The sequence below is a fragment of the Epinephelus fuscoguttatus genome, linkage group LG14, assembly GCF_011397635.1.
Source record: "Epinephelus fuscoguttatus linkage group LG14, E.fuscoguttatus.final_Chr_v1".
Lineage (NCBI taxonomy): Eukaryota > Metazoa > Chordata > Actinopteri > Perciformes > Serranidae > Epinephelus > Epinephelus fuscoguttatus.
The window spans coordinates 7,864,839-7,892,572 of record NC_064765.1 but is presented as its reverse complement, the minus strand read 5'-3'; the positions used below and the strand labels follow the sequence as shown (position 1 = coordinate 7,892,572).

Genomic DNA, 27,734 nt, shown 5'->3' with positions numbered 1-27,734 from the left:
TGATTGGTTGATGAAAAACTACAGACGAACAGCTTAATCTTTTACTATCTAGCAGCTGCTGACCCCCCCTCACCCCCTCACTCTCTCACCCCTCACCCTCCCATCCCAACCAAACCCTCCCCCCAGAAAAGACTTGAGTTTGTAGATCAGGACACTCTCAGCTCTGTTCCACTGTCGCCTTTCACTCCCTTCAATGTGCCCTTCAGTCCAACATCATAAAACCTTAAAATGGGCTTTTGGCTACGTTCCATTCTGAATATTTATCCCCTTTAACTCACCCTGTACCCTCTCATTCACACCTCAAAGGATAATTAGTTCCCATTTGTCTGCGGTGGGTCCCATTCCAGACACGTGTCCCCTTCACAGTGCCCTTTAAAGTTCCCTAAATCAGATTTGTGGCGATGTTCAGACGAGCTTTGGTTCCATTTCATTTCTCTTCAGTGCCACCTTTTACTCAAATTAAAATAAAAAAATTATATTCTACTGCATGTTGGCTTTGTTCATTTCTACCCTTTAAAATTTGTGTCCCCTCGTGTTATCATTCCAAGATCCTAAAATTTCAGGTGGAAGTTGTAGAAAGGAGGGCTACAAAACCATGTTTTTGCAAATTAAAAATTCTTCAAATATTGTTTTGTTTGGCAACAATCTGAAACCCCCCCAAAATTACATTTAAAAGTATAAAAATAAACAACAAGCTGAACAACCAAATATAGGTGAGCTGGAACCAGCATTGTTGCTTAATAAATTAATAAAAATGATCATAATATATCTATTTCCTGCTGCGTTTATGATGATTCTATCAGCACTCGTGTGAAGATGAGACGTAGATTGTTGATAGATTGTTTTCTTAAAATAGAAATAAAACCAACAATACTGGCAGAATTTGACAAAAAAAGAAAAGATTAAACCTCAAATTAATTGCCTAAAGATGCCATACAGGAAACAGCTGACTAATTTGAAGACACAGGAGACACATATCTAAAATGGAACGCACCCCCGCTTGACATTTTCAAATATTTGGATTCACACCCCGCCGCTGACATTCATCGAGACACTTTTTGCTGATCACATTTGTAAAGACGAATCTGGTTCAGTCCACATTTCCTACTGAGGAGCACCATACGTCACACAAATAGCAACTAGCAGTGCAATGCATTCTGGGTATAAAGCATCACATGAAGGAACCATAAGATCGATATTAAGTTTAAGGAATGAACTGCACTTGACTGCTGCAGAAGGAGCAGAGAGGAAGTTAATAACAGCGCGCTCAACTGTGAATGAATAAGCTTTACTAAGGGCTTTTAATTTGGCGGCCAAACTTTTAACACCATGTCGACTCCAACATCACAGTAGAGTCAGAATGCAGGTTGGAAAGAGTCTTAACCTCTTTTGATCTGTAATTTACAAAAAAATAAACAGAATCCTTGAAGATTTAATCTCAAGTTGTCTTCAGCACTCATTTAAAAGTTATTTTCGGACTCCTAAAAGACTTGTATGTACATCTGGATCTAATAATATTCCCTCAGGTGCATGAGATTTAAGAAAAAAAGTTTCGTCTTGTTACCAGGAATGACACAGTACCTCCTTATATAAACACATTATTGTGTAGAAATTGACAAAACAATTCCAGGCAACATTAATACAGACATGACAACTGATGATAGAAGTTTTTACATAATTTCAAAAATAATTTCCTCGTACATTTCCTGGTAAGAACTGGGTTATTTAGTCCTAATTAAAGGAAAAAAGTTACTCCTTTTTAAGACGAGCTGTAATTAAAATCAAATAATTATTATTCATAACTCATTTCTGATTGAAAACTTTATTCTCTGTGGATGTTAAGTTGTTTACCTGCCTGAGGACACGTTCAGCTGACCTGCTGTGTCCTGATTAAAAGACTCTGGGTGGTGTTGCCAATTAACTGATATTAATTCTACTTTGTCTGTAATTAGGACCAAATGAACAGAAGTGGAAATAAATATTCTGATCCTTTACTCAAGTGAAAGTGGCAACAATATAGTGTAAAAAAATATGGAATTAAAAGCAGTTAGAATAAATGTAACGTAGTAAAAGGTTCAGTATTTCCCTGTGAAATGTAGTGCAGTGTAAAGTAGTGCTGAAGTAAAGTACTTGAAAAGTGTACTTGAGTAAATATTTTCCACGACTGTAATAAATAAAGTTCTTTCCAGGAAATTTAATGGAAATTATTCAGACACTGAAATTACGGACGTGTAAAATAAATTGATTTTTAAATCATTTCTGGCAACACATTCTGAATCCCAACTCGTCAAATACCGACGCTTAGTTAATGGCCGTCATGTTAAACTATGACACTCTGAGTTTTGGACGCACAGGGACGGCTTGTGAATTTATGCTTATTGCATGCATTGTGTCTTTTCAAAATAAACTTAGAATGTCGGTTAAAACTCTTTGTTTTTAGGTTGACCTCCTCAGGTTTAGGCAACTAAAGAACATGGTGAGGTTTGGCTTAAAATAAGTACGATTGCTACTAACCTAATGTAACGTCAGGTCACATACGTCGCTAGCGTAGTATGCTACACGTACTAGCACACTACATTGTCATTAAAATTACATTTGGTTTCACATGGGACACAAACAGCAATCTCTGAGAGAAAGTCCAGAGTTTGTTTGACCGCCCACCATTGCTCATTATAATTTGGCCGTTGCTTGAAGTGTCAAAAGCAGGAGTGCAGAGCTGATCTTCTTCCAGGCACTGTTTAGGCTGATCATCTGTGGGACAGATGTACAGCTCTGGCAGCTCTGCACAAAAATGATCAACTTTTTCGTGTTTACCACAGACTGCTGCGTTCCAAAAGGTGAACACGGTTTATCTCAGGGCACAGCCGTCGAACCCTGAAAAGTAGGCGCTCGGGAGTGCTTGTGCACCACGACGGTGTCACTCTGGCGTTTTGAGTGCACCTTCCATGTATCCACATTGAAAACAATTAATTTAGGGGTGCAAAAAACACACCATGTGTATGACCCCTCAGGGTGCCTTGGTGTGTCTGTGTCTGTGTCTGATGCCGAGGACTACTGTCCAAGTGTCAGTATTTGATGAGTTGGGAGTGAGACCAGGTTGTTTCTGACCATCATCTTTGTTCCAACATGGAAACAAAAATCTTTCTCATGCAGCAGGTGGAATACTTTTATCCAGACGGACAGACGAGTGTTCGAAGATTAAGAAAATACCTGGAAAACCGTGATAAATGTTTAATGTCATCTCGTGTTTGCTATCAGCTGCTGACGATACTCAGCATGGATACAACCCAACGAGACAGACAAACTCAGGGCTCAGCTGAACACAAGTTTCAGGTGTTACTAAATTAATCTGGACCTTAGCGATTTTCCTCTGCCCTCGTCCTACCTCAAAGTGTCATCGATGAAGAAAGCGGCGAGGGATTTTCTCTTCTCTTTCAGACGAGCCAAAGAGGATTAAAACCCACAGATCTGTTATCAAACACCCGCCCCTCTGCACACACACACATTCACACACTCACACACCATCAGAAAAAAAAAGATGGGTTTCAGTTACACCATCAGAACCACAAAGAAATATGATTATAGCTTCTGACAGATTATACAGTCCAGTACCCCGTGGTATTTCACTAAATCAGCAACCTCTGCTGCTGATAAATTTATATATATATATACTTATATATACTTCTTTCCTCTATTTAGGGAAAACTATTCGACATATAACCAAAAATATGATATTAAGAGTTGATTTCTTGCATGAAGGAAAACAAACAAATGCAAAAAATTAAACCCCTCTTAGAGTTTTTCTGTGGAAATGTTCCCCTTAAACCAAAAACAAGATTCAGTTAAAACGATGCAGATCTTCAGAGCTCCTTTAGAGTTTCAGAGTGTTTCATTTCATTTTTTTAAACTTCTTTTTTTTCACTAAGTGGCAAAAAACAGAGACATGCAAATTTTAGTTTCCAACAAACGAACAGAACAGGAGAACAAAAGTAGAAATGAAGGAGCGTCCTCCACGAAGCGAAGGAAGTCACCAAACAGGGAAGACGCCTCCTCAAAACCGGATAGATCCAGAATGCATCGTAGTGGTTTCCTCGCGCATGTGCCGTCATCGAGGGGGTCGTCGGTCGCTGCATTAAGAGTTAGAGGCTATAAAGAGACGAGACAGTTGGGCTGAAGGTTTGCAGTAAAGTCCGTAAAGTCTGATTCTCTCGTACGGATTGTTACAAGTCCGTCAGTCCGCGTTTTTTTTAATTCCCTCCTGAATCCAAACTGGTTCAAACTGGCTGTAACACAGACCACAGGTCAGCTCACACAGACACACACATCATCATCATCATCGTCATCACACACAAACTGGGTAGAAATCAGACGCTACAAAAACATACTTAAAAAAAAAAGAAAGAAGAAATAAAGAGTTCAAATGATAAAAACGACGCAAACAGACATGAAATTGGCGTGTGGGACCTTTGACGCAAACCGTGCATGTGCTGTCCTTTAAGGGGGTCAAAGTTCACGTAGCGGGGGAGGGATCATTTCATTTTGTCTTTTAAACCAGACTCCCCAAGACTAAAAATAATCCACAATTTATTCCACCGTTTGCTTGCAGTGTGGCGTTGGAGGGAAAAGTTCTTGCATGAGATTACGTCCCCTCGCCTCCTCTTACCGACCGACTTTGGGTCAAAGGGCGACAAAAGAAGAAGAAATGTTTTCCTGTGCCGAAATGTCAAAAAGTCAGTGAGTCAGGAACCAGTCAGTCAAATATCTCATAAATCAGGTGTCGTATTTGCAGTCGTGGGGACTCTCTAAGTTTTAAATTCCCTTTTCTGTTGTCTCGGAGCAGGAGAAGGGGGACAGGGTTTAAGGGGGACCTGCTCAGGACCCCAGTGTGCTATTTCATCAGGGTAAAGTAGGAGGAGGGTAAATCTATTGTCTGCCCCAAAGTCCAAGTAGTCAGACCCTGCTAAACGATTAGTGTTGTCACTATGTGCCAAATCAAATCAGTTCAATCATCAACTGTTTTCAGTCTCCGTATCATAAAAGGGGCAGTCAGATCCAAAAATTAGTTCCAAAAAAGGTGACGTCCGATTGTAATTCTCTAATCCAGGATTTACCTCACAGGATGAGCCGATCTCACAGATTAGGTTTAATCCAACAAACGGTCGATGTGTCTCTAAACCCCCGAAGCTCATTCACCTCAAAGTCGATGACAAACAGCAGCTGCACCAACCGGGTTCATTTTATTTTTTATTCTAACAGCCGAGCAGCGTTTTGTAGAGCAGAAGACGACCTCCAGGCGATCTGATGGCCCAAAGCGGCTGGCAGCTGCACACAAACAACCCCCAGACTTTATGTCCCAGCATGCTCCGGTGGCTGTTTAGATGAGCGGGTCGGGGTGCAGGGTGTGCTGGATCTGCTGTGGCTGCAAGGGTGGAGGCAGCTGCAGAGGGAGCAGAGCCTCCACCATGTTGTGGCAGTGCGGCGGCGGCGTGCCCTCGCTGCTGGAGCTCTCGGCCACCTCGCCGCCGTGGAAGAAGTAGTCGCTCTGCAGGATGAAGGACTCGATGACGGCTTGGTTCAGCTTGGTGGTGGACAGCGTGTCTTTGTTCTCGAAGTCGGGCCGCATCAGCGTGGGCCAGAAGCAGATGGACAGGTTGTCGGCCGTCATCAGGGTGGTCTTGCTGTGCTGGCTCACCCTGTGGGAAGAAACAGGTGGAGAGAAACTGTTACGAAAAACTCATCCACAAAGTGCCTATTCACACAACTCTTCATCACAGCTAAAAATGCTGAAACAAAGCTTCAACCTCTGTGGATGAAAGATGAAGCCAACATGTTAAGTGCCTAAAACTGCAGTTCCTCTAATGGCCACTTGAGGCTGTCTCCAAGCACGAGTCAATCCCCATAGACCCCCATGTTAAAAGGAATTCAGAGAAGTTTCAGCTGGTTGCAATCAGCAGTCCTCACCGCTAAATACCACTTAACCTTTCTAAATTTTACACACTGCTCCTTTAAAGTTGTGCAGTGATGTGATTTAATAAACAGCCGCCAGCTGCAACAAGAAAATGAGCTGATTTTGTCTTGTTGGAGCGTCAGTGGACTGATGTTTTGATTAAGTCATTAATTAATGAAGTGTGACATAATGATTGGGGGGGTGAGTAATTAGATTTTCATAAGAGTAATTTGATTAATGACAGCTGTCATTTCTCTGTCATTGAACACTGTCCAGCCTGTTGGCCGCTGTGCTGAACAGGATGAAGGGAAACTTTCTGCAGCGAGACGACAGGACTGTTAAAGGAATACTCCACCCAAAACATAACCATTTAATTATCAGTTGCTCACCCCGTGTTAGGCTGAATTCATTAAGAAAACCTTCTTTTTCTTGCATGTCTCTACAGTGAACGAAGAATCCAAAAACTAAGAAATTTCCTGATGAACTGAAGGCACTTACAAACTCTCACACAGCTGGTGCAGTGTAATCCAATTCTCATTTATCCTGTTGTATGCTCAGTACTTCTCAGACACATTCATTTTCACTAAAACCTTACTATTTAAAACACTTCCACGTATAAAGAGTGCACCTGGGTAGGCATCTGCTTAACCAGGCACGCAACTCATCTGTGCAGAAGTGTTTTAAATTGTAAAGTTTTAGCAAAAATGCACATCTGGGATACCCTGGAAATATAGAGTTCTCAAAAGAGCACATTTTGAATTTGCTCAACGAGTCACTCTGGCAATCAGTAATGATGCTCATTACCTATGCCCCTGGAGCCGAGCTGCACCAATCACATCGGTGTATCTGATATAGGCGGGCCAGAGGCGAGCTAAACAGATGACGACAGCGCTGCGACGACGAAGTCCAGAATCAGTCAGTAAACATAGCAAGATGGCTACAGGTGAACACCAGTCGTTTGAAATGGCTTTGGCCACAACAATGAACGAGTTAGACTTGGCTTTTTCTCTAAAAGAGGAACAGAAGATGGCACTCGAGTCTTTCCTTTGCAAGAAGGACGTTTTTGCTGTTTTGCCGACTGGATACGGCAAGAGTCTAATCTACTAGTTAGCTCCGCTGATAGCTAAGCGTATACGTCACCCCGTGTATTGTTTTGATTGGTCGTAGTGTTATCCAATTGCATGCAGTGATATTTATAAATGCGTGCTTGGTGCCGCCCCTCGAGTTGGGCCATTTTCATTACTCATGGCCAGACCGTAAATCTTTCTAGATTTGGGTCTGGATTTCCAGGCTACGTCTGGGAAGTACTGAACATACAACTGGGTAAATGAGACTTGGATTATACTGCACAAGGTGTGTGAGAGTTTGTAAATGGATGTTTTAAAACTAGTTTTTCTGTAAACGCCAACCACTTTTAATCCCAATTATCAAGAATTTTCTCCCATTTTTTTGATTCTTCGTTCACCAGGAAGGGAGGAACCAAGGAAACAGCGTTTTCTTCATAAATTTAACTCAACACAGGACGACTAATCGATGTAAAAATGGTCATTTTGTGGGTGAAGTGTTTGGTCTTTAGGTGGCATGTAAGAAAATTTATAAATTTCACTAAATTTATTTAAATTTATGAGTGATCTAGACCTGCTGTAGGAGTCATGTACAGACTAATTCTCCACACACACATTTGGTTTAAGGGTTGTAATGCCTTAAAAGGATACTTGGCTAATTTTCAACCAGGTCTGTGTCAGTGCTGGGTGGGGAGTGTGTGCAGATAAATGATGTGAAAGCGCCCCCTGTGCTGCCAGCTCCCAGAGCCTCACAACAGTTCGCTAGCCACAATCTGCCAGGTGACGCAGAACACATCATTTTGTGCCATCTGGAAGATTTTTGCTCACAGCACGAGCAGGGAGCGACAAGATGGGGAATTCGGGGCGCCCACTAGCTCATCTGGTAGAGCAGGTGCCCCATACACAAAGGCTGTGTCCTTGCTGCAGTGACCGCTGGTTCAATTTCAACTCACGGCCCTTTGCTGCATGTCATCCCCCCTTCATGCTATAACTGTCCTTTCAAAAGACCCAAAAATATCTTTTAAAAAAGAGGGGGAAGTCAAACACTGTTCATCTGCACACACTCCACAGTGCGGTGACACAGATCCAGTTGAAAATCAATCAGGATGAATTTTGAGTTCAAATATGACAACAAAAGCAACTAAAATAAAATATTTAATAACAGCAGACGTAATGCAAAATTAAAATTCTGTTCATCAAATCATGTTCATGGTTTGTCAATTTAGTGAGAGATTTTATAGTGGCACATTTCAAAGCTTATTCAGTTCAGTACTTGTTCTCACTCTGCCTCCGGGTCTAAATGCAGCTTTCTGTCCAGTATCATCATCTGTTGCACCAACAGCTACATCACCTGCTGATGAAGTGATATTCACTCGTCTAATATGTCAGTAAATGTCACCCCACCTTCACCGCCTCTCGTATTACTCATGCTTCGCTTTGCTTTAGAAGACGTTGTACAGCATCTAACTACACATTAAAGCATTCCCTTGTTACATCTCATACAGTACGGCGCTGCTCTGATGACATGTTGTTGGCAGCTATTATTTTCAGGTCCACTAATAAGACTCCTGACGCTGCTGCACTTGTTATGTTTCTGTCAGCTGATTGCTGACAGCAGGAAGTGAGAAAGTCTTTTTGGTATCATTTTTTGTGAATGAAGCCCGCCCACACACACAGAGCAGCACAGGCAGCTTGATACGCCAATTTTCTGGGCATTGATTGTGCTAATGATGAAATCTCATGGACATGCTCGTCCTCATGAACAGGTGGTATTTATCAGACTGAAACAAGCGCTCGCCCAGTTAGGAGAGTTTAGTGAATCCAACCTGAAACACTTGTACAAACAAACCTCAAAAACAAAAAAGGAAATAAGTGTTACGATAAGAATGTGAAAATGTTCCTGCAGTGGGCCCAACGAGACTCAAAGCTCTGACAGAATCAATGCAGCTGTTTAGGCCACCAATTCTTTAGATAGAAACTACAACTAAATAGCCAGTTTAAGAAATAATCACTGTAGACAGGATGGAATAAAGTGAGCTCGCCTTCATCCACTGGCTCAGTCTCCTTCTCTGACACAACGTCAGCAATCTAATCTTCTGCTGGATGTTTTATAGCAACTTAAATTTACTGTAAATGTCCTCACAACACACATTTTTCTCAAAAATAATCCAAAATCCAATCACCACTGCAGTGCATACGGAGGCATCTGCAAACGTACAAAAAATAAAGGCACAAATACTCAGGATGTTTCAACTTAATGTCAAAACTGCATCGTTTACAATGTGCCATGTGTCAGACGGCAGATTTTAAGTTGTAATTAAGTTTCCTGCTGTGATGTGTTCACTGTCATCGCAGATGTACATACATTTGAGCATCAAGGCGTTTAGCTGCTGCTGGAGCTTCATACTGAGGATTTAACTCCGTCATAAACAACATCCTACTGACTGTGCAGTGTGTGTGAGTGTGTGTATGTGTCCTGTATGTGGGCTAAGAGTGTGTGTGTGTGTGTGTGAGTGGGGTTGTTTCTGCGAGTGTGTGTCTTACCTGTTGAGGTGTGTGATGATGTATTTGAAGACCTGGTAGTTGACAGAGGGAAACTTCTTCACGATCTCCCGCAACACCTGCAGACGCTCCATGTGGTCCACGATTTCTGACAAGCACACACACACACACACGCAGGAGAGAGGACAGAAGGCGTTTAACATTTTACACACACTCTCTCTTGGGAAACGGAAATTATACACTCTGGAAAACAAAAGGCTGAGATGCTGCCAAGAGCAACTCCCACGCCGTGCGCACACACACATACACAAACACACACACACATTAACACACCGGCACTGAGCCCTGTGGGCAGAAACAATACTGGCCTGCATCTCGTCTGACTCTGCACTGGTTAAAAACAAAACAGGTCAGTTTTTGCAGAGTAAGGAAACATATTTGTGTGTGAGTGTTCAGATTTAATAAAGCCACAGCGGCACCAAACAGCTGACTAATAACCAAACTGTTACTATTAAATTACACACTGGAAATAAAACACTTCTACTGAGCCTCTATTTGGGCTAATATACAAAGTTTTCTAGGGTTTTCCTGTCTGTAATGTTCAGTATTTTAATGTTCTTCCTGTAATGCAGCATGCAACTGCATTCTTATGCACTGTAGGACAATTAGACACATGTGAGGTGTTATTGTCTGTGTGCTCCTGTCAACAAAGTGGCTCTCAGCCTGTTGTTTTTTTGACCTGATGACGCTGCGGCTCTGAATGCTGTCTATCTAATCAATCTGTAATTTGGGGTAAACATTGTGTCTTATTTTCAGGTACTTTGCGGGACTTGATCACAGAGTGTTAATGACCTAAAAACTGAAGCTGTTTTTATCCTCCCTGCTGCAGCGGTGCTGAACCCATGTGTTTTAGTGTTGTAATTTTAAATGTTTCTAAACTGGAGAGACAAAGTGCTTTACAGTCAGGCGGGGGGCTTTGATGTGTGGCTTTATGTAAAATATGTTGATGATTTTTGGTTGATTACTGTTTTAATCTCCAATCTGACAGGAGCAAGATGGCGGCGCGCATTTGAGCAGCGACTCTCTGCTCTCCAGTTTGATGCCTTTTTGTGTGTGTGCTGTTTTTGTTCATTGAGTTCTGTCAAGCTAAGTATGTCACTCTATTGAACAACTGAAATACACAGGATGAACCTTTTTGGCCCTTTTTTTACTACTACACTTTAAGCGTAATATTAACAGGCCTACTAGTTTTTTTGTTTAACCTATTAGACTGATTTATTGTCTGTTACTTATCAGTGTGCGGTTTAACATATGAAGGCTCCAGTTTTAACTGTCGGCGTCTTACAGGAGTAGCACCCCTAATTTTATTGTGTTTTTTGACGATACAATGACGATGAAAGGTGTTTGGAGCTCCAAGAGCCTACATTCATGTCTTCAAATTCCCTTATTGTCTGAAAAGATATTTAATTTAAATGACAGATGGTGATGCAGAAAAGCAGCAAATCTTTGTATCTGAGAAGATGTAATAAGCAAGTGCTCTGTGTTTTTACTGGATTTATAATTTACTTTGTCAATCACATAATTACCTCTCAAAACTGCCAGATTGATTTTCTACTGACTGACAACTCAACTTGTCATCGATTCATTTATTCATACGTGGGGAGCTGGAGGAGCCTGTCCCAGCTGACCTTGGGCGAGAGTCAGGGTACACACTCACATTCACACAATTTAGAGTCACCAATTAACCTGCATGTCTTTGGACTGTGGGAGGAAGCTGGAGTAACTGGAGGAAACCCACGCTGACACGGGGAGAACATGTAAACTCTGCACTGAAATTCTGCTGTGAGGCGACAATGCTAACCACTGCACCACCATGGCGCCATCACTTCATCAATAACATTATTCCCTCTGAAACTGCCAGATTGATTTTCTACTGACTGACGAGTCAACTTGTCAATAAGATTAAAAGGATCCTGTAAGACAGTCTTCTCTCTCTCTTATTTCATCTATCTTAAAGGGACAGTACACCCCAAGGATTTCTGGACTGTGTGAAAAGTCTTTTACAACAGCAACAGAATATCTAGTCTGAGAAAAATAAGAAAATTGTAAAGATAATATGATCTAATAAAATGGAAAGCTGTGCAGAAGTCTGAGAGGCAGTAAAACAAAACAATAACAAATAAACATAAAAGAAATCCCGTCCTGCTCTATTCCTGAAGAGTCAACCGTCTGTGAAGTTCCTCGATACACCTCATCCTCTCCTGAGAATCCATCACTTTCCCGCCAGCGAAAGCTCGTTGGAGCTGAAACGCTCTGCTCACTTATTAAATATTTAAAGAGCAGATGTGATATAAGAGCTTTTACCTTCGGACTGTCACAACAAAGCTTCTTTAACACAACCCCGACTTTCCCCCTGTGTCTGGAATATCCTGGAGAATATTCCAGACATTCCAGGAGCAGCGGGAACCCTTTCATATATTTTTAGACACAAATTTACAACCGCACATGTAATGACACACAGATTTATTCACCCTGCGCACCATCAATCATCTTAACGAGGAGCCAACGGCAGCCTTTGACCCTCTAATGGCTGTAAGAGGTCAAAGGTCGCCAATCTGCGCTGCCATATTTCAACATTACCTAGAAATATCACAGACGGGGACTAATAGGACGGATATAATGATTTGATCCCCTTTAATTATATTTATATATGAACCAGTCTGATGGGGCTGAAAAATGATGTCCGCACCGTGTACCCACAATGCAACGGGTTCAGTCAGGAGATAAAACTGAAAATGGTGAGTTTTAGTTACAATTTCATGAAACTTTAATGAACCCTGTGTCTGGAAACGAGGCCGCTGCTGCTGCTGTGAGCTTTGTTCCAGGGAGGAAAATAAAATATAGATAAAAACAATCCTCCGCTGAAAACATCAGTGAAAACATGCTGGATAGAAACACAGTCACACCACTGGGTGAGTGAGTGAGTGAATGAATAAATAAATGAATGAATGATATAAAGGGCAGTGTTTGAGGCTTAGGAGTAAAACAGGAAAACAAATGTCACTAAAAGTCAGTTCAACATTAGAATCTACTGAATAGAATCCATGTGACAGAGTGAAGAGAAGACTACATTTGACTTTATCTATTATTTATTTGAGGCTCCTTTATGAACACACACTGACTGTTGTTACAGCAGTGCTGAGTGTGGATCATTGTTATCTGAGTGCAGATTTCAGCAGCATGTCCACTGATGTTGATGATGTTCTTGTACATATGACTAGACCCGTTACGCTCATTACAGTGTCGACAGAGTATCATATGATATATGGACATGACCTTGATAATGCCCATTGTGTTTACATGTGTGTTTGCATAAGAATGTCACTAATATTTCAGCCTACATGATGCCAGAATAAACAGAAGGGTTTACAGAACCATTATAAAGCCCCTTTTACACTGCTGGTTAAAGAAGGGAATACTGCGCTGTTATTTCACCTCGCAGCTCTGTACAAAATGTACAATCATGGAATGGGGGAACGGAGTTGTCTCGCCTCGGAGATAGGAATGAGAGTAGTAACTGCACCGAAACGATATCTGTTTAAAGGGGAAAGCCGGCAGGATGGGACCATGGGAGGCACAGGTGTGATGTTTTGATGGCTTGTTATGTGTGCGACCCACTGCCGGAGATTTAAAATGTGGCTTGTAGCAGTTAGCAGCTAACTCAAAGAGGAAGAACAGAAGCCGTAAATTGCCTGCAAACTGGGAGAACAATAAAGTTGGGGAGACCCTTAGTCTCCCAGCAGAGGACAAGATCAGCCGCCAAACAACAAGGACAGTAAATGATTTTTATTGCCATGTTGTTTATAAGCAATGCCCATGTGTTACATGTCATGCCCATCACATGATGGTACCGTCATTGTCTGGTTCTGTGTAAAAATGCAAAGGTGGTGTAAAGAAGGGACTTCCTAGCAGCTCTAAAGCTTGATCTCTGGGACAAAAGGGCTTAATTTGTGGGTGCAGTGATTCTCCCTTTTTTTTTCTTTCCACTCTGCCTTCCTTCAAGTCCAAAGAAAAACACAACAATATTTCAAAGACGCTGCAGCGTAACGTTAGCACATCAGCAGCATTCAGCTGCACTTTTAGAGAACAAGAGGCACAGTCCGGATAATTGCTAGTGAGTTAAAAAGTCTCTTGTTTGTAGTTTTACCTTCCAACAACTTCATCCTCAACTCCGTAAATCCACCGGTTAACCACCTGGCTCCCAGACCTTCCACCCCTGGCAGCCGACTGCAGCACAGTGGCTAGATTATGGAGGTTACTGCAGTTTTCCCAGAGCTTTGCTAAGCTCCTATTTTAAGTCTCAAACTGAGCAATTTTGGGCTACTCCTATAAAGATACTATCATTTCATATATTCTTTCTTCTTTATATACAAACAAATTCAGGTGTTAATGACTTTTTTATGTTTTCTGAATGTCTGAATATTCTTCAGAATTTAAAGTTCATTGCTCTTTAAAGTTATGCTGTCATATTATCATTATGTCCTAATGATGACATAAAATGGGAATAATCCATTTCATTGCAATTATTTCTGGGACAATAAATCATCCAACAAAGGTAGATATGTTGACAGGCCTACATACAATGCAGCCTTCTCTTGTTCTACATGAAAAAAAAAAAAAACCTGCTCAGAATGACAGACAATGAGGAAGTCAAGGGTCAAACAGTCACCATAACCTGACTGTGGCCTTGGGATTAGGGGGAGAAGACAGGAAAGACAGACAAGATGGATGTATGCATCAGAAATAGAAAGTGAAAGCAAGGCAACAAAATGAAAAAGAAAGTGATTGACAGAAAGCAAAAGGTAGAGGTATCGGAGGGAAGCGGAGGAGGAGGAGGAGGTGGAGAGAGGAGCAGAGAGCGAGACGAGAACATTGCGTTGAAGAGAAAAAGACAATAAAGAAAGGAGAAGAGGTGTTTCTTCTATATTTGACTCAGTTTCCAGAGAAGAAGAAGCAGCAGTGTGTATATTTTTGGCTCATTAATCTGCTGTCGTCAGTCTGGTGGTTTCAGCAGCACTCAGTATCACTAATGTACGACCACACACACACGCAGAGCAGAGTGTAGATGTCTGACATCCTGCAGCTGAAAAAAGCCTCTTAAAATTGTGTGACATGACAGAAAGCTGTGTGAGTGTAAACTTGACTAAACTTCTGCAGCGCTGGAGAAAGCACTTACAGACAAGAGGGTGAAAGTAAATGTGCGTGTGTGTATTTATCTGTATCTGGTTTTTATTTTTTCTTGATTATAATGATCAGGTTTGGAACAAAGTTAACATCTCAGAGTTTACAACAGTCTAGTAACACATTTAAAACGTACTTCTGTTTATTATAACTTACTGCTCTGCAGGTACGAGCGGGATCATTTTTCTTTTTCTTAATAAATCATGTCTCAGGTCATTTCTCTGACCTGCAGATGTTCAGTTTGTTTGTTTATTTGTGTATTCTTACTTGCGGCCTCCACCAGCTCCGGGTGCAGGGAGTAGGGGATCAGCGGGTCGGGCAGGTCGGCGAAGAAAGCCTTCAGTGCTCCAGCTGCAGCGTTCACCGCCACATCCATCGCCATGAAGTCGATACTGTGATCTACAGAGAGAGAGAACACAAAGAATTGAAGTATTTCCTATAATGATGTAGCGGTGCTTGTGCGGATAACTTTGAAGGTTGTGAGTAGAGTAGAGAGAGGAACTGTGGGAGACATGAATAAGCTGTTGACAGGTGGGCAGTGATGTAAGTCTGACAGTCAGAATATATGGGTGATCACTACAAAGTTGTCACAGTGCTCAGATTGATGCTGTAGTCTGTCTCATATCAGATCAAATATAGCGCAGGTGTCTTCATTTATTAATCAAACTAAACTAAACCAAGACGTGGAGTTTCTAAAGTTGATGAATATCATGTTCAACATCTTTTTTTTCAGCATAGTAAACCATCTCTGTCCAAAAGATGTCTTTTAAACAATATGAAAGGTGTCGGCACACAGACACACGCGACACATGACAAAGAAACAGACTAATTTTGCATAACAATTCCAAATACATGTTGTTAACAGCATAATAAATAAATAAAACATCTTAGATTTAAAATATGCATCACCAATGCCCACATTACATTTCATTCTTTTTTGAATTTTTGATAGTCCTTATGATCGTTGAGCAGCAAGGGGCCACCAAACTAGCACTGTGATGGTGACCACATCAGTGCAGTGCCACTGTCACATGATGCTACTGCACTGAGGTCATCATCCTCCAACCTCTCGTCCAAATATGGTCACTTCTGGCTTGGAAAGACCAAGATGGCGACGGCCAAAATGCCAAACTTGAGGCATCAAAACGGCAGTCCACAAACTGATGGCTGATGTCATTTTAACATCCATTATTTATACAGGCTGTGGTTGTGCCTCTGCTTGGCAAAGACGAATGCAGACTGGAGGTGCACCGGTGAGCGAGCTGACTCAGAACTGTGTGTTGAATTTTAAGACACCAGACACGACTGAAGTTGTAATAAACGTCAGCATCTCTACACTGAAGTTGCGGAAACGACCTTGGATAAAACCTCAGTTGTGTAAGTAGAAGAACAGCATGAGAGGGAGCAAAACAGCGCCTAGACACCGTTGAGATGTGACAAGTTCATCAAAGTAATACAGACATTTCATACACCAGATGTACATAGCACGAACTTGTTGATGTGCATTCAACCCACGATGGGCTGTTCATATGAGTCACCCTTCATCCTCCACTCTGTCACTATGAGAAGAGAACCCAACCGACCATGTAGTTCTTACACATCACTGATAAACCTAAGAATTTTACAGATAAGTTCATGATTGACATGTGTATTACTCTCTTTGCAAAGAGCACCAAGAGCCAGCGGTTCCAATAAAAGAAAAACTAAGACCGCAACCTTTGGGGGTGGCGCTGGCAGTTGATCGCCAAACTAGGGCAATATGTTGCTTTTTTACTGCAGTAAGAAAAAATTCATACCGTCAGAGCCCTACACCAAACCCACGCTGGGAACCTCTACCATATCATACCATAGCATCATTTAGTGCATCTCTTTACACTTTATTTTAATAATAAACTTTCTCAATCATCACTTGTGACCCACTGAAAGTGTGTGGTGGTGTATTTATCTCCAGAGACTCTGCCCTCCGCCTGCATTTTCTTATTTCCCTGTGTTTTGACATATTCGGGACATTACTGGGAGCAGCACGCAGGTGATGACTTTATAAATAGGCAGCAGTCAAGTGCCAGACCGTAAGCAGCAGGCATCCAGGAGGAAGCTAAAAACGCAGTGGACACGGTGCCAAAACCCCCCGCAAATATAGCGATGAAACATAAAGCTGACGAAGCACCTTCACTGATGACACTGTTTATAATGAGTAACTAACACATCCTGCATAGTATATCTTCATCAAATTTCATTTAAGTGCAGTGATTTTGTACAATTATTTTAACCATCTTTGTCCTGAGGAACAATGTGTTCACTGGCTGAAAAAGGGAGACGACCAAAACCTGCACAGACGTCTCACCTTTTAGGACCATGTAACATTTAGTCTCAGACATGGATCTGGTAATCATTCAGATATGAGTCAAACAGGACTTTCCTGGGTCGATGCTTCAGTTTAAAGGATATCAAAGAGCTGGTGAGTGGTTGTGAGGCTCACAGCTGAGCTTTGTGTCTGAGCAGCAGAACAGAGCTCCTCTCTGATCACAGCTAACAGAGGTTATCATCAGTCTGTCTGGAGGCACAGAGGCCCGAGTGTCTCTCTGATGGAGCGGCAGGGCTGGAACAGAATACACGTCCAGTTCAAACAACCATTTTACTGCTCTGTTATTCCTGTCGAGAGAGAGAGGAGGGAAGCTCCAGCTCCATCACTCTGAGTCGATATTTCTGTTTGGGAAAAAGTTGCAGCCAGCAGGTCAGGGCATCTCCTCGAACTGGTGTCAGCTTTCTCATTAACCCCGAGTAAAAATACTGTGTAATGATGGCTTATAACAGAAAGGGAAAAAATCTCCCTGCGAGCAGAGATACAGGATGAAAAAGAAACATACATCACTTCTTGTTTTGACACACTGCAACGGCCAAATGACGACGGGAAGGAGGAGAAAGAGGGAGGAGGAAAGGGAGCGAGAAGGAGGACAGAGCCCTGAGGTAACACGACAGCTGTCACACTGAATCTGAAAGGCTGCCAACACACACGCACGCACACGCACACACACTGAGTTCACCAGAAATACTCTCAAGGAAATAAAAAGATAGGAGGGAGGGGAGGCAGCGAGGAGAGAGATATAAACAGGAAATGCACATGAGAATAAAAAGAGGACAGAAAAGGAGGGAAGGGACAGAGGAGCAAAGAAGGAGACAAAATGAGGAAAGAAAGAAGATATTAAATGAACGAGGGACAGAAAGAGGAGAGGATTAAAGAGCAGGAAAGGGAGACAAGACGACGAGGAAAAGAAGTGTATTAATAAACAAGCAACAGAACGCTGCTTCAGCCCAAACTGTTAATGAAGCCGAACCACAGCGACCTCTGAATCCCCCAAAGAATCCACATCATAACAGCGCTGCTCCCAGAGTAAATCATTTAAATCTCCAACTATTTCCATAAAAATAGATTCAGTTTACACGCAGGAAGTAGCCAGTGGCCAGCAGCCCACCACCACCACCGCCACCCTCTCTTACTGACAGAGGAGCTAATTGGCTGTAATGGCGCTTTTCACACAGATATGATGGAGCTGCAGCGAAGAGAAGGACCGCAGGACGCGTGTGCAGAGCCCAAACAGAAATATACAACCTGACAAAGTCGAGTTTATTCAAGATGTTTGAGAGGAGTAGGTTTACACGACGACTGCACAGACTCAACGTGAAGTAAAGCCACTCTGCAACTCTTATCTCTGACAGTTAACAGCAGCATTTTGTATTTTAGGACAGTTCTCCATTTGGGGATATTTATTTATCTACATTTGAAGATGCACAGGAGGAGGAAAAATGCACTAAATGACTGAATGGGCAGATTCTTCTCATGCATATAAAGCCATATGGCAGAGCTACAGCAGAAGAAGAGAAGTCAGACAACTGCTTCTGTCGTGCACGATGAAGGGAACGGTCTTTCAGGGGCAAAACTGCAGCAATAAACAACATGAATGTGGGGCTAATGTGCTTTGGCTTGTGGCCTTTGTCTCAATCATCATACAACACATCACGAAGAACATTTTAATAAAACGTTCATGTTCATATAGATAGTCTTTGTGATGTGCTTTATGATTAAGGACACATTATGATCCCACAACAAACTTGTTCTTTATAGTATATCACATTGCAGATTCACTTTATGTCCTACCATCACACGACAAAACCGTACTTTAATTTGATATTTTAGTGGCTCTACACACATTATGGGACAGTCTTATAGGGAAAAGGCCCATTTGAAATTGAGCGTCTGCACACATGAAAACACATATCTGTATGTGAACAAACATGAGTGTGTCGAGGGATATAAGAACCATAATGAAGGAACATGCTGATAAAGTGAATGTTCATTTATGTCACCACTACTTGATTAAAAAGGGTAGAAGTGAAGCTGTCATGCGCCACGTTGACAAAGTGGGAGGCAGTAAAGAGTTTGCGGCCTTGGTTCAAACTACACGACTATTGTGTTATAATTCTATTGCCTTCATGTGATGGTTTAGTGGAGTAGCTGATGTCCTGCACTGCTGAAACTAGGAGTGCTCGAGACGGTCAGTTTTGTGGCACTATTTAAACCTGTGTAAAATGAGATCTGCAGTGTGTGTGTGAGCCTGTCAATCTCCGATACTGACAGCAGAGAAGCAAGAGCAGAGCACCCGTACATGACACCAAAACACCGTAGAGACTTTCACCATAGTTTTTTATAACATGACTACAGCCTTCGGAGATTCACTCACTAAATGCAAAATCTACCTGCATTCGACTCTTGGCAGGTTTTACTTTTGGACCCTTTGTGTCCCCTTTTCTTTTTCTGGAGATCAGTTAAGTACTCTCATGTATTTATAACTGAATACAGACCAAGGTGTTGGTTTGGCCTGATGTTGGTTTCTCGTTACTGCAGAAAGTGACGTTAGTTACTTCAGAGCAGCTTGTAGCCTTACAGAGTGAATATAAACAAAGATCCGTGAGCCTTGATCTTTCAAGTCTCTTTAACATTACCACAGATAAAAGGAGGAAGCAAACTGGCTGACATTGTTGATCTGACATCAGGCTAACTCCTCTTGGCATAGCTACAGCCGAGCACGTTCAGTAGGGGAAATGAGTATTCTGTTTTCTTAAATTAATATATAAACAAAATTGTCATAATGTCAAGAATATCGTTATCGCAAAAATACCTTGAAATATCGTAATATTATTTTGCGGGCCATATCGCACAGCCCTAGTTAATATCAATGTCGTGTCGTGTTGTTTGTTTGCTTGCTGTTTTGACACAAATTGTCTTAACTTACTGCTGCTGTAAACCATTTTAATGTCTTATCTACCCATTGTGATAACTGCCATTATTTTAAACATATCAATATCATGTAAAGGGCGTGGAGGAAACTCTTCATGTTTAAGCTAACTGAGACTCTATCTATTTGCACAATGATGACACAAACAGATTGACTATAATAAAAGAAAAAAGATGTAATAACACAATCAATAATCATGAAAACAACACAAACAACCACATCTCAGTCCGGTCTCCATATTTCACCGCCTGGCTGTAAAATGAGTGACGCCGCTGACAGTGTGCTGGTGATTTCTGCCTGTGGTGACTGTATTTATTCTAACAGTGGGTTTGGCAGCTGACCAGCCCTCGTGTGCAGGTTCCACTCTGCTCCACAGGGCATGTGTTTCTCCTTAAGCACTTCTGCTGCGTGGTCAGGTTTGGAATCGGTTTTCTCTGCGGGTTGGATTTATTGCACACATCACACAAGCGCTACTCGATTGGTAACATGCTTTCCAAAGAACTCCCGAGTTCATGGGAAAATAATTTAAAATCAGGATTGGTGAATATAATGAGAACCATCGGCGTCCGTGCTTTGAACCTCCGGTTTCATATGTGCTCCGTCTTCGGGTTTCTAGGTAGCTGAAGATGTATTTACGAGGTCCTGTGTGTCTGCGCAGGTGTGTGCGTGAGTGTTTTACCTTGATCAAACTGTTTCTGGATGTTGTCCTGGTCCGTCTTGTTCCCACTGACGCGATACAGACCCTCTGTCGTCAGACCTGCAGACACAAGCATTAGACGCCGTCAGTAACAGCTCCGACAGACTTCATTCATTTACACAGCATTGCACAAAAAGTGCTGAATTTAAACAGATGGACCAACAGGAGCCGTGGAATAGGTTTCATCTAGTGTGGTTTTCTGTAACCACATGCTGAGATTTGTTTTGGATTAAGACTAAAAACTTCGACGCCATAAATTCCAGAAACACAAGAAGTTTCTCAGAACTTTCTCCTCCTAGGTTTTAACAGACTGTGAAACTGTATTCACTGTTTATTGTGACTAATTTTGGCTTTTACTCATTAAATCCCTAGAAAAGTTCTAGTTTCCTGTGCATGTGCAGTCTGAGAAAGGATGATTAAAAGATGTTCACGCTGTGCTTGAATCATCAGTTAATTTTGAGGAACATGGTTCAGAGGCGTGCACTCAGTGCTATTTAAGTGCTGCAGCGCACCTCTGAATGTGCATGTGTGCACAAAGTTAAGTTGTGGCTCGTCGTAAAAGTTATGCAGTCAGCTGCTGGGGTCATCCTTCATCCTTCACACTGGGAAAAGTCAGGTTAAACCTGAATATAGAGAGTGGGTTAAGTCTGGAATTAGTTTTTGTCTTTTATGGAAGGACTACACGTCATAGGAGCTAGAATGAAGGGAGTGGGCTTTTGTTTGTTTTGCTTTGGCCGCATCATAGGGACCTTTTTTTGTTTGTTTGTTTGTTTGTTTCCAGACTTGATGTGTAGAATAGGTCACCTGATGATTCCTAAGGCTTGGTGCTGTGCTGATGGACTTCAGAATCATGTATGTTATGAACACTGCAGAGATTATGCTGTTTTTGTTTGTCTGTGCTGTTTGTGTTTCTCGTGTTGATGTTCTTAAAATAGGATTAGGACAAATAATTTAATCTATTCAATGTGCCACTCAAACACTATTCCCAGCAGCTACCCACAGCTTTTAAGGTGGAATGTTTTCTTGCATGATATTTAATTCATGTTTTGACGTCATGAATCAATACACACCACAACACCTTAAATGTCCATATGTCAACTTTGACCATTCCACTTGTTTTCTCGTCTCTCTTGCATGACATATGCTTTGGTAACGATTAGATGTTAAGTGCTTAAAAACATTACATGAGTTTCAACCAGATGATGTGAACTGCAAATATTTTATTTCCTTACTTCAAGAAAAAAGGTGGCCGAGTGTTGTTACTGTGCACTCTGGCAGCGCAACACCCCTGCCCGTACTATGAAGGAGGATTTGGGGTTAGTGAGGTCACTTTAGGGCTGACCTTGGGTTTTCAGTGCTACACAGCTGGGTCACTTTTTACTGGGATAAATCAGTGTGGTAACTCATTAGCGGATCTTGACCTGTTAACCCCCTGACCACTGAAAAAAAAAAAAAAAAAGAATCCAGGCATGGACAAGTCAGAAGTGACAGATTAGTAGCCAGTCTTTCTATTTCCACTCTGGTTTTAAAAACAGAACTTCTACACATGATAAAGTTTTTAGCTGCTTTTTAATTGTGCACCATTTATTGTATCCCTGGAGTGAAAGCTGACAGTGTGGCTGATTTTACACCCTGATTCAATTGCTGCAGCTCAGAACAACATGAGACACCTGTGTGATGAGAGCTGGGAATAAAAATGAAAGATAGTCTTTTAACAGAAACATAATCCACACACTGTTAATCAGCTCCTGTAATTATGAGTGCAATATTTCAGATAGACCTCATCGGTCATTAACTACTTTTACACTCTTTACTACTGTAGCACAAACGGTCTGGCATCACGTTCAAGTGTTTTCATGTGACATAATCATATAGTGGTTTCTTCATCATCCAACTGAGTGGCAAAACATTCTCACATATAACAATAATAATTATACCTAAACTTATTTTGAGCCTTGGCCCTTTGTTAATATCTGGAAATTATTTCTAGTCTTCTCTTTTGTAAGATTAAAGACTATCATTTACATTTCAATGAGATAAATATAACTTTTTACTGTCCCTAAAACAGAACATTCCCTCTGGGGATTAGGATCACTGTTTCATCTCATATCATTTCATATCAAGATGAGTAATTAAAGGTATACTACGCAGGACTGTCGTTACTGCTTGTAAACACACTTGCCAGCCAAAGTGAAAGTAAAAAACAACCCCAGACAGACTCTCATTTGGTGTTTTGCCTCGCTGCAATTGCATTTTTTCGGCACTGCCTCTCTTGGATGTCTACTGATTATGGTCTGGCAGCTGGTGTCTACCTTTTTATAAAGCCCTGACCTCACCTGATTACTGTGTGGGTACACGCCTATAAACATCCTGAGAGAAGAAGAGAAGAAAGAGAATGCAGACGGAGGGCAGAGTCAGTGCAGATAAACACATTGCAACACACTTTAAGTGGATCATAAGTGAGAGGGATTACTTCTCTATGAGCCTGGTTGTCCAAACGACCATTGCTTGGGTTAGCGAAGACAGATAACTTAAAGATATCTTGGGTATGTTGAAATTGCTTTGTAGTACATGCTCCAGGTCACCAGCTGATCCATGTGCAGCAGTGATTAAAAACATAAATGCATACACAAACATAAATTACACTAATAATGCTTACTCATCTTAGCCTTGGGCCGTGTGTCAAGCTACTGATTAACACGGACAGTATAGCTGCAGAGCACCAACACATGAACAACACAATCGTTAAATACGTGAGGAAAGCTGGGAGCAAATCATCATGAAACTCTAAATAATGAGCGCATGATGACCCACGACAGGTAAAGCATGCAGCAGAGGAAGAAGAGAAGAACATAAAGTAGTTGGGCGAGCTGATAAAGATGGAGGACACAAAGCAGCTGCTATTGTCATTCAAATGAACTTATCTTTAAACGCATGGATCATTTCACCATCTCAGTATTAAAGTCTTCCATCTCATGGATCTCTTTTGATCATTTCAAGCCATTTATCTGCTGATGCATTTTATCAAGTTCAATTTGGGGTTATTCGCATTTCTCAATTGTGCTGTAACTAATTTTTATTCTTCAGTTTATCTCATTTTAGGTTATCTTTATTTCATATTTGACTTGTTTTAAATCTGTCTTTTGATACTGCATTGTGTTTCTTACATAACTTATCACACTGCCTTTCTGCAACCATTTTAAACCCAGTTATGAATATTTTCAGTTATATCTTTATATGTGGTTATGTGTCTGGACTCTGTAGCTTGTTAATAAATGTGGTATTGTCAGTCAAGTAGGCGTAATACGCTCTCTAAGCTTCATCCTACACCTTCTCAGTCATTGCTATAATCTGTGTTTTTTTTTAACATCCACTAATTTTGTGTCTGTGTAAGCACTTCCTGTTTTTAGCTTCCAAGTACTGAATTAAAAAATCAATTGAATGCAATTATTTTTGCCAGGTCTCCCACATAAAATGATATACATGTCAAAGGAAGCTGCGGTGGTTCGACAGCGCTGATGTTTCTCCAGCATGTGTGGTCAGGTTTATTTATAATTCAACATGAAAAAGACGTGAAACAATATCAATCATTACTTATTTACAGGAGGAAATGTGAACCTGGAGCCGCCGTGACAGAAAACACACGATTCATCTTGTTGAGATCATTCATATCCACAGATTCGGCAACAGTTGTCGAGAGCAACAACAATTGCAACAGATCAACACTGAATAAACCATTTAGTTTGTTTGTGTGTGTGTGTGAGAGCCTTCAGCTGGTCTGAGAGCAGCATTTGTTAGTGTCTTCCATCGCAAGTTTCGCAGCCAGCTGGCACCTGACAGCTGATCTCAGACCAGCACATATGGAGACAGAGTGTCTTAATTAGAGCTATAATGTGGCTGCGGGGATAAGCACACCACACATACACACACAATCCATACAGGTTGGAGTTCTACTCTGTCGCTGCTGCAAGGTCATCCACACTGCAGTATACATGCTTGTGTGTGTGTGTGTGTGTGTGTGTGTGTGTGTGTGTGTGTGTGTGTGTGTGTGTGTGTCGTGTCCCTGCAGAGGCAGTTAAGCAGAGACAGTATTATGTAAATTCAGCTTTAATGGATTCAAGTAAATCGTGTCAAGTGTGAGCAAGTGTGGGAGAGTGTGTGTGTTTAATGGTATCTGGGTGTTTATCGGAGCCTTTCTGTGCCTTTGTGTGCTTTTTTTAACGCGTGTGTGTATGTGTGTGTTGACACAGGTGTGTGTGTGTGTGTGTGTGTGTGTGTGTGTGACAGAATACTGCGGCTAAGCTCTTAAGTTAAAAGAAATCTGAGGAAAGCAGTGTTTCTGGTAAATGACCTTAGTCTAATCAGCAACCCACTCGACCCAGTTAGTGTATGTACGTGTGCGTGTGTGTGTGCTCACGGTGCTTCATACGGTTAGCGCATAAGCTCAGAAATCAGAGTGGGTGGAAAGCCTTAAATACGTTCTGGTGCTTTACATTCAATCTGTTCAGATGGCTATATTTGTGAGGACTGACTTGCAACCCAAAGCTTCGACCTTCAGCCTGGTGACACACTGATATCAGAATAATTACATGTTGGAGCAACTCCTTGTTCAAACGTTTGAATCTTTCAAAGCCTCCGAGTCATCAACATGTAACTGTTCTGCAGATTCTGTTCCTTCACACATTCCCCTGGCAAAGAGACTTTAATGTTCACAGAGAGACTGAACACTCCAGTTGAGTTTCCATCCAAACGTAGGAGAAATTTTCACCATCACCACCACAAAATGCGAATTGATGTGCTTTTCCATTCAATGCTGTTGAGCGAATATTGGAAGTGTGTTTATCGAGATGAGCAGTAGGTGGGGCTAATTCTTCAGTCAGGTGCCGCTGCAGAGGAGGGCTCAAAGAGATTATGTAGTTAAGAGCGCCACTCAACCCTCAAACGGAGGAAAGTAATAGATGTATAAAAACGGAGAGCACGCTGGACAGTGGAAATTAAGAGTTTTTAATACTACCGCTATGTGCTCAAGGAAGAGTTCTGGTAACAGCCCAGTGGGTATACAAAAACTGGCGGCCATGACTCAGAGGTAGAGCAGGTGGTTAGTGGTTCAATCCCTGGCTCCTCCAGTCCCCGTCAAAGTATCCTTGGGCAAGATACTGAACCCCAAATTGCTCCCGATGGCTGTTCTATCAGTGAGTGAGTGCATATGAATGGTTACTGAGTAGTAGATGGCACCCTGTATGGTAGCCTCGGCTACCAGTGTGTGAATGTGTCTGTGAATGGGTGAATGTGACATGTAGTGTAAGAACACTTTGAGTGTTTGGAAGACTAGAGAGGTGCTACACAAGTGCAGTCCATTTACCAAGAGTGGCTATGCAATGACTGTACGTCATCATTTATTTGCTGAATCTCTTTCCATTGCACTTATCTGCATTTACGTTTTATTGATACACTAACTTTTCCACTTCCCCGAAGCATTAAAAACTTTTTTCCAATATTTGGATGTTTTTTCTTTTCTAATTGGTGGCGTTTCCACTCATGTTTTTTAATGCGCAAATTAAATATGCGGACCAAAAGAGGTGGATGGACACACCTTTCATACGTTGGCAAAAAACCTGACTAAAAATGGCTCAAATTGAAATTTTAGCAGGACCGATTTTTTTTTTTTTTTTTGGTATTATTTACAAGTTAGGATCCACTTCAATGACTAGGGATGCACCGATCCGATATCTGGATTGAATATCGGCTCCAATATCATCAAAATAGATGGATCGAGTATCGGAAAATGCAACCTATACCTGAGGCGATCCTTTCCCTTTAAATCTATTGCGACGCAAACTACGTCATACGTCATGGAGCGAAGGAGAGAATGTGCTGTGTGGAGGTATTTCACACTATTTCAACTGGTGTTGCACTATTGAGTTTTTTTTTGTTTGTTTCATCTTGTTTCATTTTATCTTAGGAAAGAATTGTGTAGTCATCAATGCCTGATGTCTCTAGTCTTTTCTGTTCTACATGTATATATATGTATATATTCTACAGGTATATAGCTTTTTAGGTCAACGATGGTATCGGATCAGTATCGGGTATCGGCTGATACTCAAAGCCACAGCATCCAAAAAAGCTGGATCAGTGCATCTCTATCACTGACCAAGCATGTGCACACATACAAGGAATCTGACTCTAAAATAGAAACAGAAATAGACACAACAGCTAAGAACAAGGGCTACAAAGCTGGACAAATGAAAGTAAAGAATAAAGCACCAATGACCAACAGCATAAAAAAAAATCTATATACAGGTCAAGTTTTTTCTGTGAGTTGTAAACAATATAGTAAGTACAAAAAAAATAAATATTGAGTAGGTGCATATGTGCAATATATGCAATACAGTGTGTAGGGTTTAACTGTTACTAAGGCTGGAGCAGAATTTCTATTTATACTAACCTAAAACTAAAATAATCAATACAATGTATCTGCAGACACACATTATACCAGCAGTACAGACGCTAAAGATTACAGTTACCATCTAATATCAGATATTTTGTAAGGCAGTGTGTCTGAGTGTGTGTGAGTGTCAGACACTGAAGGTCAATGTCAAACGAAATGAAATGCAACTCTGTAATACTGGGTGGTACTTGTGGTTTTTTTTATATCAGAAAACAGAAGAAGAGCAATCTAATCTAGTCTAATGAAGAATTCTGGGGAAAAAAATCTTTTATGTGACTTTTATCTAAGATCACAGCTTCTTGCCAAATTTCTACTTCTTGGAAAATGGCTCATTTCCAGCGGTGATGTCACGCTGCACCGGTAGGCTTAACTAAAAAGTCCAAGTCATTTCAAATGTATATTTCCACCTGTTGTATCAAATTAAATTCCCATTGTTCAGGGTTCAAAACTGCCCCCTTACTGACCTGTTTCAGTGGGAAATACGTCAAATTAAGGAAGTAATCTTACTGTAAAAACATTTACTTGGCTTAATTGATTGATG

General features: G+C 41.3%; 1 protein-coding gene across 2 annotated transcripts in view; it reads right to left on the bottom strand.

The window, feature by feature from the left end:
* Nucleotides 1–2,429: 2,429 nt before the first annotated feature.
* arhgap5 (Rho GTPase activating protein 5) overlaps nt 2,430–27,734 on the bottom strand; it is a 71,045-nt gene continuing 45,740 nt past the window's right edge. For both annotated transcript variants that reach the window (XM_049596612.1, XM_049596613.1), the window contains exons 4-7: nt 20,728–20,805; nt 15,022–15,153; nt 9,556–9,661; nt 2,430–5,693 (exon numbers count right to left, since the gene is read on the bottom strand). In XM_049596612.1, the coding sequence (XP_049452569.1) occupies nt 5,375–5,693; nt 9,556–9,661; nt 15,022–15,153; nt 20,728–20,805 (635 nt within the window). In that variant the 3' untranslated portion in view covers nt 2,430–5,374. The remainder of the gene's footprint in view (nt 5,694–9,555; nt 9,662–15,021; nt 15,154–20,727; nt 20,806–27,734) is intronic.